Source organism: Eublepharis macularius, chromosome 13 (genome assembly GCF_028583425.1).
Source record: "Eublepharis macularius isolate TG4126 chromosome 13, MPM_Emac_v1.0, whole genome shotgun sequence".
Taxonomy (NCBI): Eukaryota; Metazoa; Chordata; class Lepidosauria; order Squamata; family Eublepharidae; genus Eublepharis; species Eublepharis macularius.
The window spans coordinates 43,843,740-43,863,877 of record NC_072802.1 but is presented as its reverse complement, the minus strand read 5'-3'; the positions used below and the strand labels follow the sequence as shown (position 1 = coordinate 43,863,877).

General features: G+C 43.3%; 2 protein-coding genes across 3 annotated transcripts; both read right to left on the bottom strand.

Annotated features, from left to right (window-relative positions):
* Positions 1-438: 438 nt before the first annotated feature.
* On the bottom strand, positions 439-9,024 carry LOC129341358 (nascent polypeptide-associated complex subunit alpha, muscle-specific form-like). Of its 2 annotated transcripts, XM_054996507.1 has the most exons (6): positions 7,597-9,024; positions 5,151-5,343; positions 2,942-3,058; positions 2,333-2,427; positions 1,622-1,705; positions 439-603 (listed from the first exon to the last, which is right to left on the bottom strand). In XM_054996507.1, the coding sequence occupies exons 1-6, from the start codon at positions 8,569-8,571 to the stop codon at positions 517-519; spliced, it is 1,551 nt and encodes a 516-aa protein (XP_054852482.1). In that variant the 5' UTR covers positions 8,572-9,024; the 3' UTR covers positions 439-516. The 2 variants fall into 2 exon arrangements, with proteins under 2 accessions (XP_054852482.1, XP_054852483.1); XM_054996508.1 differs by lacking the exon at positions 2,942-3,058.
* Positions 9,025-11,927: 2,903 nt separating this feature from the next.
* SNX12 (sorting nexin 12) lies at positions 11,928-16,937 on the bottom strand. Its single transcript, XM_054996900.1, has 4 exons — positions 16,672-16,937; positions 14,456-14,551; positions 14,168-14,292; positions 11,928-13,577 (listed from the first exon to the last, which is right to left on the bottom strand). Exons 1-4 carry the CDS (start codon positions 16,834-16,836, stop codon positions 13,475-13,477), a joined length of 489 nt encoding a protein of 162 aa, XP_054852875.1. The 5' UTR covers positions 16,837-16,937; the 3' UTR covers positions 11,928-13,474.
* Positions 16,938-20,138: the final 3,201 nt, after the last annotated feature.

Below are 20,138 nucleotides of genomic sequence, written 5' to 3'. Positions count from 1 at the left end.
AGACAGTTTCAGAACAGTCATTCTGCTATATCCTGAGAATCAGCAATGCCAGTGCTTTAACTAGATTTAGGCTCCATCAGCTGGACATCTTCCAGGGCCGCAGCCCGTGAGACAGCAGGAACCAGGCAGGAAGATGGAACAAAGGATTCACCATTGCCTTTCCCCCCCCCCCCCGTTTCCACAGCAAGGCACTAAAACTGGGAGGGGAGGAGAGCAAAGCTGAATTTACAGAAGAGCACTCTGCTATGTCCCTGTACACTAAGGATTACAACCTATGGATAAGGTGTAGGGACCAGAAAAGGCTAAGCAAGCATTGGCTTGAAACAGGCAGGCTAAAACTATACACATCCCTTACTGCCCTTCAAAGCCCTTCAGGCAGTTTACATGCAATAAAACAGTCCCTGATTTACAGGGACTCTGCTTATTTTACAACAAGACTTCATTTTATTGAATTTATTAACTCTTAATATATAGCCAGATATGCTTTGTCCATTAGCAAATATCCATCGATACTCTTCATTTAAGAAATCTCATTTGCACAGTTTGACAATGTTCTTCATCTAGTTGCTGAGGAGGACAGTTTTCATTTTCTAACACCGATTGCTGAAAGAGTAAGAAAAAGGTAGAAAGGGACAACCCAAACCAAAGAACAAGTTAAAATTGGTTCATGTTATATAATATATAGAATTTCAATTGTTATAATCATGATTTTTCTATCAAAAATTGTTCATGGCCAGCATTTGGAACAAAGGCACATAACATGTCCCCAGCAGCAAATTGATTAAATGCCCCACCTTCAGTCTCCATCACACTAACGAGTAATTGTCTCAAATTATATAATAACATTTGGCTATAGAACCCTCCTTACTCTACAGCCTACCACAGTGATTGAATTCTAAGCCCAGGGGAATGTACTCAAGCTGCTGCTCAGCCTCTTTCAGACTAGTCCCAGCTGGTCCACCATCACCCCTAAATTGTCCCACTGTCTGCATAGATGTGGATCTTCTGTGCACCTGTTCCTTTCCTAATCCATAAAGAGGGCATCTCAAGCCCCTCCAACTTTGTGGTTCATTCTATACTAGAAACACCATTCACTGAATCACTTGCCTTAGTTCCCTGATTTCATAGTCAGTTTTATGGGTTTTTTTAAACCCTGACCCTCAGCACAACAGACTCTTCTCTTTAGGTCCTAAAGTTTAGGAGTAAAGGATGGCCATTTTTCCTTTATTTATTTCCCCTTAGATTCCCCATTTACCCAATTTATGCAACAACCAAGGGAAGCATTGTTACTGCTCTGCAACTTTGTTTTATGTTTTTGCGTTCCTTTGCATTTAACCTTTTTAGCCTTTTATTTGTTTAGAGTAATAATGATTATTTCTCCTTCCCCAGTTGGAGTACTGCATCGAATTGGGACCCAGGTATATACTCCCAAAGTAACTGCCCCAGTGACAGGGTATGATTGTACTGATTTGGGAAACCAGGTCATATGAATAGATTACTACAATCTTTTTATCTGAACTGTGGATAAGCTCTGCTCTGCTAGTGATTTGACTGCACTGCATTATACACTCTGCATACAGAAGCCCCTCAGACTGTAAATGCGGGGTTCCAAGAAGATTACCTTTCCTTCCAGGAAGGCAATAGTCTTTCGACATGTCTCTAACATGCTTTTCAACTGCTGATTCTCTTCAGCTAGCCGTTGACACTGAAATTGAAAAACACATGCCATTTTAGCCATCACAGTACATGATTTTCACTACTAAAATGAATGGCTACATTTCTGACTATGAAGGACTAAGGACTCTTTTGCTAGCAGAAGGTTCCAGGTTCAGTGCTCTGAATGTGCAGTTAAAGGTTCTGAAGCAGCAGGGCTGAAAAAGGTCCTACTCAACCCATGATTATCTGGAGAGCTACAGCCAGACACAGAAAGCAATAACGGACTATGCACATTAGTGGCCTCACACTAACATCCATTCATATATATACCAACTCTTGTTCCTGGAAGAACTGGACACTCAACTAATTGATGTTTAATGTGCATCCCTATGGAAAATCAAAACAAATCCTTAATTTCATAAATGCCAAACAAAAGAAGATATAAATTCTGTACAGCATGACAAGTTTGTATGATTATAATATCCCACCACTGTGCACCATAGTGCTTGAGCTGCAAACAAATAAATTGTTACAACTAACTGCTAGAACATAGGCTTCTTCAGAAAACAAATTACCCACTGGAAATGTTATTCTTTTATATCTGTCTGTCTGTCTGTCTGTCTGTCTATGTCCTTTTTCTTGGGTGATTTAAATCCATCGACCCTGCTGGCCTCACCTGTGAGCAAGGTGCAGTAAGCTTATTCTCCAGAGCAGCACTTGAGATTTGTCCAACAGCCAGCAGATCACTGCATGTGGGCTTCTCTTTCTGACCTGGATGTAAGACACAAGAAATTTTCCTTCTTTGTTGATCTGCAAAGAGCCTAAGAGTTTTGTTCCATGGACCCCCTAGCCTACTGTTTCTGTGAAGGCTGGGCATGTCTCTCCTCCCCTGCCATGTCAGGATGCCCACTTAAGAAACCTACCTTAGAAGATTGCTTGTGGGAAGGGGGAGAAGCTTTTAGTTTGCTGCTGCCCTCTACTGGCAATGAACCACCTCTGCACCTAATACATAGTATCCTGACAGTAGCCACTCTCTAGGCAAGCATGTATTCCATTCCATAGTAAAAAAAAACCCCATGAGAACTGCTATATCCCAAAAGAGGATGACAGCACCTTTGTTGCAGCTATGAATGTATAGTATTGTGCTTGAGAAGAACCTGCATTTCAGTGCATGGAATAACCCATCATTAGGCATTTCCTGCATCCCTAGCCTGGAAGAGGAAAGTTCTCACCCTGACCCTAAATAAGGACTTACTGCTGAAGTAAAGTATCCTTCCCAACTTACTTTTGCATATTCGGGATCGCTTAGGAAATGGTTGTTCCAAGGGGGATGCAGTAGCTTTGTCAGATGGTTTCTCCCAAGGCCGCTTTTGATTGGCTGTATTAGCTGTTATCTTGTTGCCTGAATGACACACAAGAAGAAGAATGCCTCCAGAGCTGCTTTTGATCTCTGTACAAATCATGGCTTGACAAAGAAGTGTTCTGAACCCTACACATGGTGGTATGTATCCTACCATGTTGCTGAGCAAAGCGTAATGCCTTCCTCCAGCCGAAGGAGCCTTCTTCCAATGGAAGAAGTACTTAAGTTGAAGAACATATTTATTTATTTGATACTCTGCCATTTTCCCCAGTGGGGACTGAAAGCTTACATTGTTAGCTTCTCCATTTTATTCACACAACAACCCTGTGAAGTAGGTTGGGATGAGACTATGAGACTTACTCACAGTTACGCAGCAAGCTTTCATGGCAGCGTGGAGATCTGAACCTGGAACGCTGAGATCCTAGTCCAACACTTTAACCACTATCAGCTCTCACAACTGCTGCTTGAATACTAGCACAGGTCTTGACAAATATTATTCTGCTTTAGGAGCCAGCCCCCAAAATTCAGGAACCAGACTAATTTTTCAGCAGCTTTTTGTATTTTAATGACAACGACAACAAAAATAATAAAGCGCTGTCAATTTGCAACCAACTTATGGCAACCCCTCAAGGGGTTTTTAAGACAAGAGATGAACAATGTTGGTTTGCCACTGCCTTCCTCTGCATAGCAATCCTGGTCTTCCTTGGTGGTCTTCCATCCAAGTACTAACCAGGACAGACAGTGCTTAGCTTCCAAGCTTTCAGGCTAATCTTGGCAATTCCAGCATATTTTCTAATTATTGTTACAAAACCTAACCCTAAACTCTTTGCAGATTCTTATAATTTTATTAAAGATCTGACAAAAGTGTTGTAGTGTATAAATAAATATGGGCAGTAGGATTTGAATCCAAGATCTTGCTGGTCTCTAAGGTGCCACTGGACTCAAATCCTGTTCTACTGCAATCCAACATATCTACCCTCCTAAGTAAATATGAATAACCCTGGTTGCCATCGTGACAGCAAAAAGCTAACCTCTAATTTATTATTGCTTCAAGAAGCTTCATTGAACTGAATATTGAAAGCACCTGATTAAGAAATTATTTGATTCACTGACATTGAATGGTGCAAAGTTAACATATAAACAAGCAATGACAAGAATTTCATGCACATGTATTTTTATGTCATACTACAAAACTTTTTTTTTTAACTGTTGAAATTACCGTTATAGCGGAAATCCGTCATTCTAACATAACATTCAAGCATCAAATAATTAGTCTGCCTGTTTGGAGAGTTTGGATCACCTCCACCTTAAATATCAGTTCAAATTAGCCCGCCAGAATAATGGTCCAATGGATTTCAAAGAAGGCATAGAATAACATTAACTAATCACAGGCATCGCAGGGGTGTGGCCTTGCCATAGTAATTTAGCAAAAAAACACTATAGCGGAAATCTGATGAAAAAATGGAAAAAAAATGAACAAGATGTCGTCATCAGCGACGTTGGATCTAAACCCGCCTCGTATTGCGCGATTCTACCAGGAATGTGGACGAAGTATAGCGCAAGAGAAGGGATGTGAACACAGACTGGGACATTGCAGAATAGAATCCAGCGCGATTAATGCACATAAAAAGTGGAAGGTAGGGAAGTGTGGATTCAGCCTTTCTGATCTGAAATAATAAGCTTTGCATCTCAACTGAGGATATCCAAGATACACTACAGTAAATTCATCACTTAACATTCTAAGCTCAATGGGTCCTGGGATTTGTCAAGCCCTGTACTAGCATGTTCCAGGCCATAATGAAGTGATTAATCCAATACTAGACCCAATCAAGGAAAGCTGAGAGACCTCTCACACAGTCTTCTGAAGATCCATTCTCCTCTCAGCTCATGAGTTTCTGAATGTTGCCTGCCCCTTCAAAACTCCTTCCAATACTGGACCTCCAGTATATATGCACAAGCTGGCTGATGAGCACCAGATTGTTACCTAATTGTAACTCTTAGAAGAAATAAAGGAAATATGCAAGCCAGGTCAGAATCTAGTCAGGTCAGAATCATACACTTCAACCCTTTCTTGACAGACACACCAGCCTCCTTGTAACCCACATCCACTCATCCAGAAGCCAACCCAGATCACCTGCTGGAACTGGAAGTCTTGTTCCTGAAGCATTATCATATCTTGATGCTCCATGAAGCTTCATACCCAGACACGCTAGGTACCCTTGAACTCCAGATCTATCAGCAAGTTTGGAAGGAGGATGGATGGAAATCTGGGGCTTCTTGTTGCAGGGCAGTTTTGTCAAATCTGTCTTCTCATCAGGTAAGAGTTTCTACATGATACAAGACCCAAGTATTAGATGGGCTTTAAAAGCAGGTGTGAATCAACCCCTCTCTATTGTCCCAGACACTTGAACACTGCTACAATAAGCTGATTTAACAGCTCTATTTGATCACAGATTATAATGGTGATAAATAATGCATCCGAATATAATACAGAACTAAATTCATTGCCAAAGGAAGTGCAGGAACGGAGTACATAAGTTCAGTTGTCCAAACTGCAGTTCATTACACAAGCTTCCAATGGCCTTTCATTAATAGGTAAGCCAAAAAAAAAAAAATCCTGCTCATTTTCAGAGATGGGACACGGAAACGCAGTGAGGAATAATCTCTATTTCTCCTTCCCCACAGATTAAAAAGAATATTTCCGTCACATCTGGTATTGCTGACCACAGTTTGAGAGCCAGTTTGGTGTAGTGGTTAAGAGCGGAGGCCTCTAAACTGGAGAACCAAGTTTGATTCCCCACTCCTCCACTTGTATCCAGCTGGGTGATCTTGGGTCAGTCACAGCTTCTCAGAGCTCTCAGCTCCACCCACCTCACAGGATGATTGTTGTTGTGGGGATAATGATAACATACTTTGTAAACTGCTCTGAGGGGGTGTTAAGTCATCCTGAAGGGCGGTATATGAATCGAATGTTGTTGTTATTATTATCTGCTGAATCCAGAGAACTGTAAATGCTTTCATTTTTTAAAGAAAGCTACTTACATCACCAACATGGTTTTGAACAGTATTTAATTATGTTGTCATACCATATCAAAGGTGAATTTTAAAGATAGGATAGTGCAAATAAACCCTTTTGTGTAAACATATGTAACAGTCCAGTCAGCAACTTAACAGCTAGAAAGCAATTAAGCTCAAAGACACAAGATCAAACCATGTGAACAGTTCCTAACAGCCAGGAATTCTGAAGGCAGGTTATGACAGAGAATGAAGCTAGTTTCTTATTCAGTACAGAGCTCCATGAACAGCCTAGTTTACACAGCTTAAAGTAAGTTTTCACCCTCCTATGCATTTTCTTTGCAAAAAACTACCAATTAGCAAGGGTGATGGTCCTGTGTTTATCAATACAGTAGTGAGGATCTCTCACAGACAAGGAGAGGGTTTCAGCATTCTCAGGGGACTCCTCAGCTATGAATAATAACATTTGATTTATATACTGCCCTTCAGGATAACTTAACACCCACTCAGAGTGGTTTACAGAGTGGTTTACAAAGTATGTCATTATTATCCCCACAACAATCACCCTGTAAGGTGGGTGGGGCTGAAAGAGCTCTGGAAGAGCTGTAACTGACCCAAGGTCAGCCAGCTGGCTTTAAGGAGAGGAGTGGGGATATCAAACACAGTTCTCCAGATTAGAGTCCTGCTGCTCTTAACCACACCACCAAATGGTTTGTAAATTCACAAAGAAAAGAGACCAACACCACTTGGTCGATGCTTAGATAAAAGACTGAACTCTCCAGAAATAATTTTGTCTCTGGAGGATTACTGTAGCTTTATCACACTTGATATCAAGCAGCTGTGGCAACAACTACACAGTTTCTAGCAATATGAGCAGGCCCTCTTACGCATGTAGTGGATGCTTCAAGTTTTCAGTATATAATAAAACCAAAAATCTATACCTGCCTACCACTGGTGGGGAAAATCCCTCTCTGCTACAGTTAGCTGCAATCATCATCATCATTGCCAGAAAGAGGCCTTTTAACTTCTTATTTGTGAGCAACTGGCCATAGATCTAGTTGTAGAAATTCTAACAGTCAGACTTGTACCTGCATACAGAACTTTTACTACCAGAATCAGTGACATATACTGGAACTAAAAATCCAGCAGAAAGCTTTGTGTGTTAAATGACAACACCCAGGAGAAGTTATTAAGAGAGTGGGTGGGTCAGTTGCTTACATCCCATCAACATGTTTATACTGACCTTCCTCCAAGGATCTCCGGGAGGTATGCATTGTTCTCCCCTTTCCTTTGCACTGTAACAAATTTGTCTGCTAGGTCTGAATGAGAGCGACTTGATGGACAGATCTTTGAACCTACTCTTACTCCTCTACATCCTAACCAACTCACTGCATTAGTATCTCATCTGGCTGATCTTTAAGAGACACCTCCTACAAAAAGTCAAGGGCAGATTTTCAGAAGGAGGCAGGAGAGCTATAACTCTCTTAGATTTCATATTTGGGCATTTGCATGCACTTAATTGAAGCCAGTAAAAGATAACACAATGCCCCCCGGATATTGCTTACCTGGGCAACAGGCTGGCTCTGCACAGCTGATCCTGATCTGGTTGGCAGAGTGACCATGTTCTGCAAGCGATTTCCACCAGCTGGCTGCAGGATTTTCTTTGTTGTACCAGTGCCTTTAGGAAGGGCTCCTATGCCCGGAGCCCCTCGAGGTCTCAGGACTCGAGGGACACCTTGCAACAGGTTTCTTTTGGCGAGGGGGGCCTTCCTGGAGACAGGAGGTAACTGGTCAGCCCCATGGTTGACAGCAGCGGATAGGCTCCCACAGCTGGATCCAAAGGTGGAGTCTGACCCAGAGCCTGCCGCTCTCGGAGGACATTGTGTATACAAAGCTGTAGGAGGTGCGTCTTTTGAAGAAGGAGGCACCATCAATGGGGTCGACGTGATAAAGGGCAGCTCCTGCTTACAAACACCGAGGGCAGACTGGGTGGGCGCTGCGTCTACCGGCGTCACTTTCCCCTCAGGCGAGGGCGACCGGGAACAGACGTAGGTGGCGTTGGCAGAGCCACCGGCACTGTCGCATTCAAATGTGGCGTTGGCCCTTCTAGGCGGCGGTGCGTCCTCCTTCCATTCAGGCCCCGACGGTCCTCCGATCAGGCCCGGGGAAGTCCCCGTTAGGCTCTGCTGCTCGATGCTCGGCGCTGTGACGAAGGGCTCGGGCGGGCTAAGGCCGTCGGAGGCAGCCTCGGGGCCAGGCCGCGAAGCGCCATCGGGGCTGTCTAAGAAAGAGCAGGAGGGCTCCAGCGGGGTCAGCGTCTCCTCCTGAACGGTGAAGGCGCACCGCGGCCGAATCCCCGTGGCGGCGCTGCTCAGCTGGACCACGACGGCCTCGCACTCCTGGGCGAAGCCGCTGCGGTAGAGGAGGCTGGGCGTAGGCGCGACCCGGTCGGGGCCTCCCTGGCGGACGGGGCTGAGGCACCATTGAGACGGCGGCTCCAGGAAAGAGCCCGGGCTTTGCGGCCTACTCAGCCGCCTCATAACGGCTGGCAATTCCCTCAGGCCGATTCGGGTCTCAACAGGCTCTTTCGCATTCCGCGCCTCCTCCCCATTGGCTCGGTTTCCACCTATCAGGCTGCTCGGGTTCGCCCCTTCCGCCTTTTCTCCAACAAAAAGCACCCTCGAGGAGTGGGTGGGAGCGTCAACTGCATTACGGGTTGCCAACCTTCCGGTGGTGGCAAAGGACCTCCCGGAATTACAACTGCTCACCAGGCGGCAGAGACCAGTTCCCTTGCAGAAAATGACTGCGTGGGAGGGCGACCTCTATGGAATTATACCCACTGAGGCTCCTCCCCTCCCCACCCTGCCCTTCCAGGCTCCCCCCTCCCCCCACATCTCCAAGAATTCCCAACGTGGAGCTGGCGACTTATATTTATAGATATGTTTTAGCCCACCCCGAAAAACTTATCTAGACAATAGGAAGTAGGGTTTCCTCTGTCCATGACAGCAGGCAGGCGCGCTGGCCGGCTGCCAGAGCTTGCTCAACAGGCGACTGCCGGAAATGAGGCAGAAGGAAGCCACAAGACAGGCTGCACCAGAGAGACGTGGGGTTTTGCTTTACAAGTTACCTATGAACTCCCATATAGCAGAAAGTCTTTTAGTACCTTTAAAGACTAACATATGTATGATGGCAGAAGCTTCTGTAAAACTGAGTTCACTTTATCAGCCACATAAGGTATATTCCTCAATTAGCAGATTATATGCACATACAAAGGTACAGGAGAGAGAGAGGAAAAAAGTAAACAAGACCACACACCTATGAAATGCAGAAGGGATAATCTGAGATAGTGCCCTGCAAAAAGTCAAAAGTATGCAACCTAAACAAAGTGACTGTTCACAACACCAGTAACTCTCAACAATCCGGACTTTTTTAGTATTTATAATCTAACCTCAATTTAATCACTGTGAGAGGCTAGGTTGGATAATAACAAATTTCCTAAAATGCATCTGATGAGAGCTGTGGCTCTCGAAAGCTTATGCTACAATAAAGTTGGTTTGTCTTAAAGGTGCTACTGGACTCTTTGCTAAATTTCCTTAAAAAATACCATTCCAGCTACTTGACAGTGGACTGTCATTTGTTCAAGAATGGTAACCGAGTTAATACAAGAGCCCTCCCCCCACTTCATGTACCTGATTAAGTGGGCTCTAGTTCTCAAAAGCATATGCCATAATAAATGTATTTACATGACTTTTAGAATCTGTATACTGTAAATGGGAATGCAGAACAGCTGTATTTCCAGAGGCAGCAGGCTAAATACGGCCTGTATGGCCTGTCTGAATAGTTTGACCATACTGGCATCCCCACTACTGTAACTTCCTGCTGAAAGAGATGTCAGGAAAGCAGTTGGATAATTCCCACTAGGCATACCCAAAATGTCACAGCAATAAGCTTTTTGACTCATTATACAACTCATCATACTCATTGAGTTCAAAGGAAAAGAAGGGGAAAATGTGGCTCAGGTCAAGGTATACAGCATGGGACTTAGGATGTTACATTTAATCAGATAGTGTATATTTTTTTTTAAAAAAATCTAGATAAAATAAAGCCAGCTAAAACAAAAGAAAATCAGTTGCTCCCTAAACATAAAAGCCAATTGATGTCCAGATTTTTGCCTTATCCACACAGGTCCCTTGTGAGGTAGAAAGTAAAACAAAAATGGCAGCCCTTCTTTTCCCACATCTAGAGATCAATTTTAGAACTTAAAATTAAATTCCAGCTATGTTAACAGAAGAGCTACCACGTTTCTTTATTTCCCCTTTCTGCTTTACAAGGAAACTACATGCTCCAATTTGCGCCATGAGAGTGGATGTGTTTTGCTGTTCTGTTCCACAAACAAGAGAATCACAGAACAGAGACCTCACAAGAAAAAACGAGCCATAATGAACTAAGCATAATATATATCCACTATCAGCAATAACGTACCAAGGTCAGTTTATAAACTCAGTTTCTGTATTTTTTTTTACCAGCAACACACCATATAATCATTGTGGTTTATACTGAGGGCAACTGATATTTAGAAACTTCAAATTAAGGCAACCGGAGAGTATAAGCATAAAACAGGATATGGGAGGGGCAGTGGCTCTGTGGTAGAGCATCTGCTTGGCATGCAGAAGGTCACAAGTTCAATCCCCAGCACCTACAGTTGAAAGGATCAGGTAGTAGGTGATATGAAAGACCTCAACCCGAAACCCTGGAGAGCTGCTGCCAGTTTGAGTAGACAATACTGACTTTGATGGGCCAATGATCTGATTCAGTATAAGGCAATTTCATGAGTTAGAAATGTTTTAAATAAATAAATACAGCACCTCTAAGTGACCCTGCAGAAGCACTTGAGGGTATAGTGGTACTAGACTAGAACTTTAGAGGCCCAGCTTAGAACTCTGACTCTGCCATAAAGCTCATTAGGTGATCTTGAGTTAGTTTCTCTCAATGCTCTAAGGTAAGAGATGGGGTAGGGGCAGAAAGAAGACTAGGCCCTCTGAGCTCACTGAAGCAAAAAGTCAAACGAAATTGATAAGGATCAGTAATTGGTTTCTAAAAGGATGCCAGGGCCCACATCTGTCTTATTTCCCTCTCCTTCATATTTCTCCTTATTACATGGCCCACAGCTGAACTTTGGCACCCACCATTAAGTCCCAGATTAAGTTCCATCAGCAATTAGCACTCGATTCCAACAGCATTAAGGTTTTCCTCACCAACATGGAAGTGGGAGGGGCAAGGCAAGAGAAACATGAGAATAGGGCAAATTATGTATGGGGTTCATCTCCCTTACTAATTAGTGTTGGTTAAACTACATTCCAGAGCCTCAGAACCTATTCATTTACCTATCACTTGGAAAACTATAGCTCTGTATGCCCTTCAAGGCAAGGATGAAGTCTACTCTGCAAAGCCACTAAAGAACAACAGGTCATTCTAGAATGGACAACACAAAACACAGTGGAGGTATTAATGCATCATTTAAAGTATTAAGATTCAAATTGCTTTTACAATGAAATCTCAAAACAAGTAACCTAGTTTAAGCAGGACTTTATATTTCTAAATGCCAGAGCAACAGTTACTTTCCTCATGCTTCTACCACAATCGAACACTCTATTTATGACAACACAAAGTCCAATCCTGTGCATATTTATTTAGACATAAGGCCTATTCAATATAGTGGGGCTTCTTCAAACCCAAATTGCGCAAGGTTACAGCCCTTGGATAACCTTTACAATGCTCCCTGGCATTCCACAGGTATTGTGGAAATGGAATGGAACAGAGACAGCGGATAGTAGCCCATAGAATGCTTTGTCCAGAGACATTTTGAGCAGACCACTGCTGAATACACAGACACATATTGGCTTCACAGTGGTTTAATATGAACAAATCTTGGACATTACATTAGACAGTAAACCAAAGACAGTTTGCTGAATTATAAGCCCCACATCAGAATGTATGCACAGCAGTAACAGCCTCTGATCTTCAGCCTTGTGCACTGATGAAGGGTTTGAAAAACCCTTAGCTAATGCTGATCCAGGAGGAAGCAGCAGGCTGCTTCAAACAGAAAAATAAGGTTCCACACCAGTTAGCACCTCTCCACCAACAGACAGGACTGCCTAGTGCTGTTTTTTCCTAGTGTTTTCAGTGGCAGCCCAGAGGAGATATATTTTCTGCTTTTCATTAGCCTCACACATTAGGTAGTGAATTACTCCTGTCTCTCGCCCCTCCCCCTCCGGCATAGAGTTTTTACAGAGGTTCCTTCTGCCCTCTGATGTTGTTTCTCCCATCCCAAGACATGAGATATACAACTTCTGAAGTCTGTAACCCGCACATCCACAAAATCTAGGATTAAGGATGCCTGTTTCTTCAAATCAGGTGAAGAGGTTCCTTAGATGACCTGAACAGTAAGTGCAAGACCTTCTAATATACATTGCTAATGAATAATAAATAGTTACATGTACATTGTAGCCACAGATGGAGGCAAACAAGTGTAACTGAAGACATCTATCAGCCACAGAATCCATATGTTGAACATACTTTAGCTTTGGCTGCTTACTATGCCTCTCACTTGGCAATCCTTGGAGAAACACTGCTCTGCAGGCATTAAAGTCAAATTTCACAAGAAACCAACAACCTTATTTACCCAGACCTGAACAAGATTCTGGCATCAAGCAAATCACAGCCTGGGGTGGAGTGTCTCCCTGCTATGGGAACCAGAGGCTTTCAATGAGGCGCTTCAAACCCTGGATTTAAAAAAAAAATAATCCCTCCTTGACTTTGGAGATGCAAAGCTAAAGATATTCTTAGGAGCAGGATTAGCAGCTAAAAACTCCAAACATACTGTAACATGGAGAGAGGACCCTCAGAAGAGCCCTTTTTGCTGAACAAGGAAGCCGTCAAGGTGCATCTGGCCTGCAGTATCAGCCTAGCAGACAAGGAAAACACCTGTTGCTTTCCAGTGCCAGGCTTAAGTCTGGGATGAATGTTAACCATAAGGGCATAGGAACAGCCACAGAAACATCCACAACAGCAAGGGGAGGAGCTCCAGGATCATTTACTCACCAACAGAGGTCTGTGGCGGCATTGAGAGGGGAACAGATGTCTAGGCTTCAGAACTCTCCCCATCTTTGCACATCTGATGCTTGCTGCAATACCTTACACTAGTTCTTGGCTCAATTTCAACAAACAATAGGTGCAGATTCTCATCTTTAATGCAGAGACCAAAGACCAACAGAACCAAACACTGCTGCCTGATAAGGGGGTGGAATGGGACAGCATGGCAGGCAACACTGGACTAGTGGGGCGGTTCAAAGAGAAAAAGCTGGTTCAGAAGGGACATTGTAAAAATAAATGTCATTTTTGCAGGGGGAAGAGAGAGAGAGAAATGGAGAATGCCAGGCTCCCCTACTGGCGAACTTTCCCTGGGACGTAATTCCTATCGATGGTCTCTTCTTGCAGGAACATGTGTAAGCATCGCTCATTCTGTGCCAATGGGTGTCCAGCGATTCTGCCAGGAACAATCAAGAAGGTTGTTAGAGTTCAGTAGGCCATCACTTCTGGTTATCTCTGAACTTATCCTTCACAAGATTTTCTGCCAAGCACAGAAACTCTTGGGGACTGATAAAAGTCTCATCTTGGACTTCACACAGTATGATGAGAAGTTAATCTTACATCTCCCCCAACTCTCAGCCTAAGGGGAAAAGTGTGCATGTGTGTGTGTGTGGGGGGGGGGGGTAGAAACCATGCCTCAGACTCTAGGGGCTGCCCAGTGTGGCATGAATTTAGAGATAAGGGAAGGGGCACTACCTTGGCAACCCTTGATATGCCCTAAGTTGATGGCAACTGCAGCAATGGGAAGGAAGTACTTTTTTCTTTCTTTCACGGCAGACTTCTGCCAATGTCGGCCTCACAGAATCCATCCTCATGACATACACCCTTTGGTGTATATTTATAGTCTCCTCTGCCACAACCGTTCCCATTAGCAAAATAGTGATGATGCTCATACTGGTTGTGCTATGCAACTTGGCAACCAAGCAGTTATCCCCTCTCCCCCAGTCCTCCGCTTCCCTCAGAAATGGATACCAGTGTCAACCTTACTTGTTTATGAATTGTTCTAAGCCCTGTCTTCTTTCTTCTATGAAAGATTCTTCAAAGATGCCCTCATCTCCTCTGAAAGGAAGTTGGCGTTTCAAGGCTTTGCCAGGCAGTGGAGGCACTACAATCTGGAAGCAGAGGGAACACTTAACAGAAGAGCAGAACCCTGAACCCTCAAGACTACAGTTTGATGAGAAAAACCATTTCTACAGGAGATGGGAAGAGGCTTGTCTGTGTCTATACTGTATACATAAGGCTGCACAAAGCAAGTGCTCTCTCCTTTGCACTCACCTTACTGTCTCGCTCCAGTTCATTTTTCAGCCACTCAAAGTCGCTATATCGTCTCCTCACGCAGGACTCTTTCAGTTTGAAAATGGGCAGATTTGTCTGCAAAAAGACACATTGCTTAGCAGTTGCTTTGGAAACCAGTCCTTCAGCTCTACAATGAATGCAACGGTACAGTCCAGGAGCAAATTTACTATCCTCCTTTCCTTGATAAAAAGAATCAAAGAACAGACTTCTATCAAGAGCAAAACACAGAGGCATATTAAAAATTAATTTCCAGTTGTTTCTCGATATGTTTTCTGCAAGTGATAAGTACAGAGCTAAGTTATTTGTACATGGGATCCACCAATATTGTTATCACTTTAAATTTAGTTCTGGCAACCAGCAGAAAAAGCTTCTGCATGGCAGATAATGACAACACCAATACATGCCTTGTGACATTCAGATTAGATTAACGTAATTCACTCTCTATAAGGCTGCCTTTGAAGGTATTCAAAAACTGTAGTTGATGCAGAATACAGCAGCATAATTATGAACAACAAAGTTAATCATCCTCACTGGCTTCCAATCTTTTTCTGGATTTGATTCAGAGTGTTGGGGGATGAATTAAATTTCTAAAAGGCTTAGGTCAGGGTAACTGGAGTCCTTTCTCCACCCATGATCTTGTAGCTTCTGTTCAAACCATACCCTGATGCACAGGACAGCGAGTTTAATCACCGACTCCAGAACTCTGCACAAAGAAGCATAGCTTGGTCCCTCAATCCTTGTCTTAAGGCATCAGGTTTTTAACCCCTACCTCATTTGCAGAGAGTTATTTGGCAGTGGATATGTTATTGAAGTTTCTGACGCTATATTCTGTGATCTGGGGTTACTGTGAGGTTTGTAGTGACACATTTTATTGCTGATTGTATTTGGTTTATTATGCTATTTTCACACTGTACTACCAGCCTTCAATACTAGTTATATTGTAGAAAGGCAGAATAGTAAACAGTATACACCAGTACATGAGTAACAAGTTTTAAAATACTATATCAACAGAGAGACAGGGGGTAATCACCACAAATGATCTCCCTGCACCAACTACCCTAAAGTCCTCCTGCTTGGCTGCAGACTTTACAGAGCAGAAAACAGAGCCCGTTTGCTACTAAAAACAACTGACTACCATGCCCAGCTAGAGTTTATGGACCTCTGAATTCCACTATGAATTATGTATTCTGCAAAAGTTTCAAGTTTGTCAGCTGATCCACAAGTTCTTGGCCCTGAACATTTAGGGAAGAGATCTGCACAAACAGTTAACAAACGTCTGTAACATCTGTTGGAGATTCAAATGAATTCTTTGGTCAAGGGCAAAGTTGCTTTGTGCAACTAGCCAACCAGTAGCACGAGCAAGACCAGTATCAGGCCCTGAGTAGGCATAGCTGTGGAACTATTATACAACTGCCCCATTATACAGTTTTCCATTTTCCACCTGTATAGAAAAGGGATACAGGAACTGTTCTGCCCATGCTCAGGAGAAGCTCCAATTCCAGGTGTCTCATAACAAGAGAAAATATTCAGGGGAATCAAAACTACTCTGTAATTATTAAATGGAGGCTGTTGGTCCTTAGCTTTCAGAATAGGACTATTTTTTTTAAAACAACACTTCTCTAAGGAACCTTTCTTACTCCTCATCTATAATTAAGCCCTAGAAGAACGGTATTTACCCATCATTTATGCATGCATACCCCACACCCCTTTTAGACTGCAAGCATCTCAGACCAGGACCCTGTGATTTGTTTTTGTTGCTTTAAAATGTCCTGTATGCCAATGGAAGGCGCATGACACAACCACATTGTTCAAGCCAGGCAGGTGTAAGTCTGGTCACTGTTAGGATAGGAGATCATATAGTCTCCCAAGTACAATGACGAGATCCAGACAGACTGTTATCACACATGCAGGAAAAATGGAGAAGAGGCAGAAAATGCTGAGTAGGTAGAAAGGGCCGCACCACTTCAGACTGTCAAGTGGACTATTCCAACATTTTGGAACTATGCTTCAAAAAAGTAATTACACGTAGACAGCCACTTCCGTGATGCGCTAACTTTCTACCTGCAGGGTGCTTTTTCTAACGAGGAAGACCGTTCAGGGTCGCTCTCCACCCTACCCCTCCTGCCAGCACGTCAGACCACGCCTCTTGCGCCCTGTAGCTCCTCCCCTTGCGCCCCCAGCCCCCCCTTACGCACTCTCATGCGGAGCTCATAGCTGGTGTAGCGGGCCCGACCGACGCCCACGGTTTGCGGGTTGAAGATGTCGATCTCTAGGAAGTTGCTGGGCGGCCCGTAGGCATCCGTCAAGTCCTGCGGCTTCGAGTTGAGGCGCCGCGTGTCGGCCACCGCCGCTTCAGACATCGCGGGCGCTGCGAGAGGGACGATGAGGGTCTCTCACGCTCAGAACCGCCTCAGCGGAACCGCCACTCTCGTCTCCCCCAGCGCCGCGGCGCCGCAATACATAGCGCCACCCCGGAACGTGCGTGGAAGGGCGCGACACTGCCTCCGCCCTGCATAACACTAGGAGGAATTCAGGGCTTAGGGTTGTTGGTCTTGTCGCCCCGCACTCTGTATAAAGACAGACAATGGGATATGTGCAACAGTAGGGATTGTTTAATCCATGGTATGGGGCACTCGATTGCCCATGCTCGGAACATGTATTTTTCAGCAATACTGCTCGTGCGATGTGGAAGGGAAGGACGGTATCCATATTCCCGGGCGCCTGTCAGTTTCCTGAACTCTGTACGGAAAGGGCTACTCCTGAAACGACTTGCATAATTGGAGGAAATATCCACAGAGATGCCGCAAGGCGCTGTATTTGGTGCGCGTGCGCAACGGTGTTTCTCGGTGTCCTGTAAAAGGAGAGGGATGTTGTTCTGCTGGGCTCTTAAATGTGTGTGTGCGAGGGAATGCGGAGTTTTGTGGCTTGCAGTGCCAAAAAAAAAGAGGGGAAGAGTTTTCTGCAGAAGGGGACGCTGACTTAGAACGGTGCTGAACTCAATTGTGTACGCGTGTGTAGGTATTTCCTTGGTCTATAGAAAACTGGTTTTTACTTTTGTGCATGTACCTACCTTGTTTTGTTCTTTTAAAAGGTCTGCTTTTACCTTGTTGACCTTGTTAGTGGATCTGCTGTTTTTATATGTAGCGGGTAGGTGCGTTACTGTGCAGTCTTGTGTACAATCTCATTGGTGTAAGTCTTTAATGGACTTAGTAACTTTGCATACGACTGTATTATTGTATGCTTAACGCACGTGTAGTCAAATCGCAAGCGACTTATGGTTACTCCAGGAAGGTGCTTTCAAGGCAAATAAGAAGCTGAGGCGGTTACCATCCTCTGCAGTTTTCCTTGATGATCCTCCATCCGAGTACCGACCCTGCTTAGTTTCCCTGATCTAACAAAATTGGACTATATTTTATTTATTTATTCACATTATTTGTAGCCCACCTTTTGCAACAGACTTAAAGAGGATTATACAGGATAAGTCAATTTCAATGTCATTTCAATAAACAATGTAATAGGGTATATAAATGCAAATTTGTAAAGCTTTAAAACTAGCAAGAATCTAATACAGAGTTGAAAAAAATGCTAAAATAGAGCATAGGCAATTCTGACATATTAAACAATGTATAAACTATTCAGTAGGATCATACTTCAGCAACAAACAGTACATTGCAGTAAAGTCTATAGTCTCTATCCCTTTATTTATGCATCTCTTTGAAACTTACAGTACATCTCTCCTATCTGAGTAAAAAGCCCTCTTGAGTAACTCAGTTTTGCATTGTTTGCAGAAAGCCAGAAGAGTGAGTGTTTTCCTGACTTCTTCAGGTAGGTTGTTCCATAGGGTAGGGGCTACCACCGAGAAAGCACCTATAGGGGCAGCAGTTGATTTTGCCCATGTGCAAGGTGGCACCTGCAGAAGGCCTTGTTCAGATGAGTGAAGCTGCCGTGGTGGAGCATAAGGAGAAAGGTGGTCCTATGGATATAGTGGACCAAGGCTGTGAAGAGGTTTGTATGTGATAGTACCTTGAATTGAGCTTGGTAACTGATAGGCAGCTAGTGGAATGACTGCAGAATGGGAAAAATATTTATGCTCCTCCTAACTCTCGTAAATAAATGAGCTGCAGCATTCTATGCAAACTGGAGTCTCAGTTTAGAAGGGAAACCTCTGTAGAGTAGTCAAGTCTCAATGTTACCATGGCATGGATCACGGTGGCCAGATTGCCCATGTCAAGATAGGGGGCCATCTTCCGGACTAGACTGTGGTTGTAGAAAGCATTTTTTTGCACCTGCCTTAATTTGTTTTTCTAGAAATAGTGATGGGATCCAGTATAACTCCAAGGCTCTTAACTGAGTCTGCAAAAGTCAAGTGAATTCAATTGAATGCAGGGAGTCCTTTAAGATCTCAGCCTTCCCAATGAGTGTCACTTCTGTCTTGTTGGGGTTCAGTTTAAATTTGTTTGCTTTCAGCCAGTTGACCTCAGCAACCCAAGATCTCCACTGTATTCTATGGTGGTTTGGATAGTGCGGGCTTTCCTCGCCATACTATACCATGCAGCCTTTCTTTTCTATACTGTTAGTATGTTGCAGCCAAAATAAACAGCAGTCTGTAACACTTAAAATGTTTTATTCTTTATTCTTAAAGTGTTTTATTCCATGATAAACATTTATGGAATAGTGGCGTATCTGACAATGTGTCCATGAAAGCTTATGCTAGATTAAAAGCTTTTTAAGGAGTCTCAAGATTCCCATTTAAAATATTATTGTTACACACACGCACACACACACAGTATTATGTGTGTTCAGGGGCTAGGTAGAAGAATTTGCTCCCACTGGAGCATTGTTCCTGATGCTTATTAAGCCATTTAGCACCATTAAAATGTTCTATGCCTTCTGGAGAGGGTTACTTGTTTTGTAACCTCTAAAATGTAGTTTAAAACTTCATCTGGGGCTCAGAACATCTTAGGAATTCTGCTTGTCAGCAGCCTTTAATGTTCAGCATTTCATTTTTTTTAAACTGTGGGAATTGTTTCAAAATGTCTAACCTAATCTCCACATCTCCCAGACTAACCATGATACATCCCACAGCTGGCAGGAACAAATTATCATTCGTTAAAGGAAATTTGGCTCATTCAAAACAAATCATAAACAGTATATCATTATGTATAGTTTTGTTCAAAGGGAAAACTAAAGTCCCAATTATGATTATTATATATTCAGAAATAAGCTGTAGGTTCAAATTTAACCTTAGTTGGGTGTTGGAGAATTGGCATTTTCTAGAGTCCCGTATGCACATTTTCATTGGTGCAGACTGATCCTGTGCAGAGTTAACAGTGCCTAACACTGCATAGATTGCAGTTTCAGGATGTCACAAGTTCAAAATTTTAGTTCTTACATCTTCTTTCCAAAATTAAAATACTGTGAGAGCTCAAAATTTGGTTCACACTAGCAGCATTGTAAAGTTTGGCTTCCACATTGTACTCTGTTTCCATATTATGTTTGCCAGTTAAATATAGTACACTGAGAATTTATCTGTGTGCCACAGCAAGTTGGAAGATTTGGATTCGAGATGGGAAAGGCTTCTGCCATAAAATGTGTGGCCAAGACTAGTTGTATCTCAAAGCATATATGAAAACTAAAACTAACAAAGAGGGGGGACTCTGTG

Excerpts from the sequence above, each read along its gene's own strand:
- SNX12 (XM_054996900.1), bottom strand. The coding sequence starts at position 16,836 with ATGTCTGAAGCGGCGGTGGCCGACACGCGGCGCCTCAACTCGAAGCCG. Across the intron at positions 14,293-14,455 it reads AACTGGAGCGAGACAGTAAG|ATTGTAGTGCCTCCACTGCC; the intron begins GTGAGTGCAAAG and ends CTCTGCTTCCAG. Across the intron at positions 13,578-14,167 it reads TTAGAACAATTCATAAACAA|AATCGCTGGACACCCATTGG; the intron begins GTAAGGTTGACA and ends TGTTCCTGGCAG.
- LOC129341358 (XM_054996507.1), bottom strand. The coding sequence starts at position 8,571 with ATGAGGCGGCTGAGTAGGCCGCAAAGCCCGGGCTCTTTCCTGGAGCCG. Across the intron at positions 1,706-2,332 it reads TTACTGCACCTTGCTCACAG|TGTCAACGGCTAGCTGAAGA; the intron begins GTGAGGCCAGCA and ends TTTCAATTTCAG. Across the intron at positions 604-1,621 it reads TTGCCTTCCTGGAAGGAAAG|CAATCGGTGTTAGAAAATGA; the intron begins GTAATCTTCTTG and ends TTACTCTTTCAG.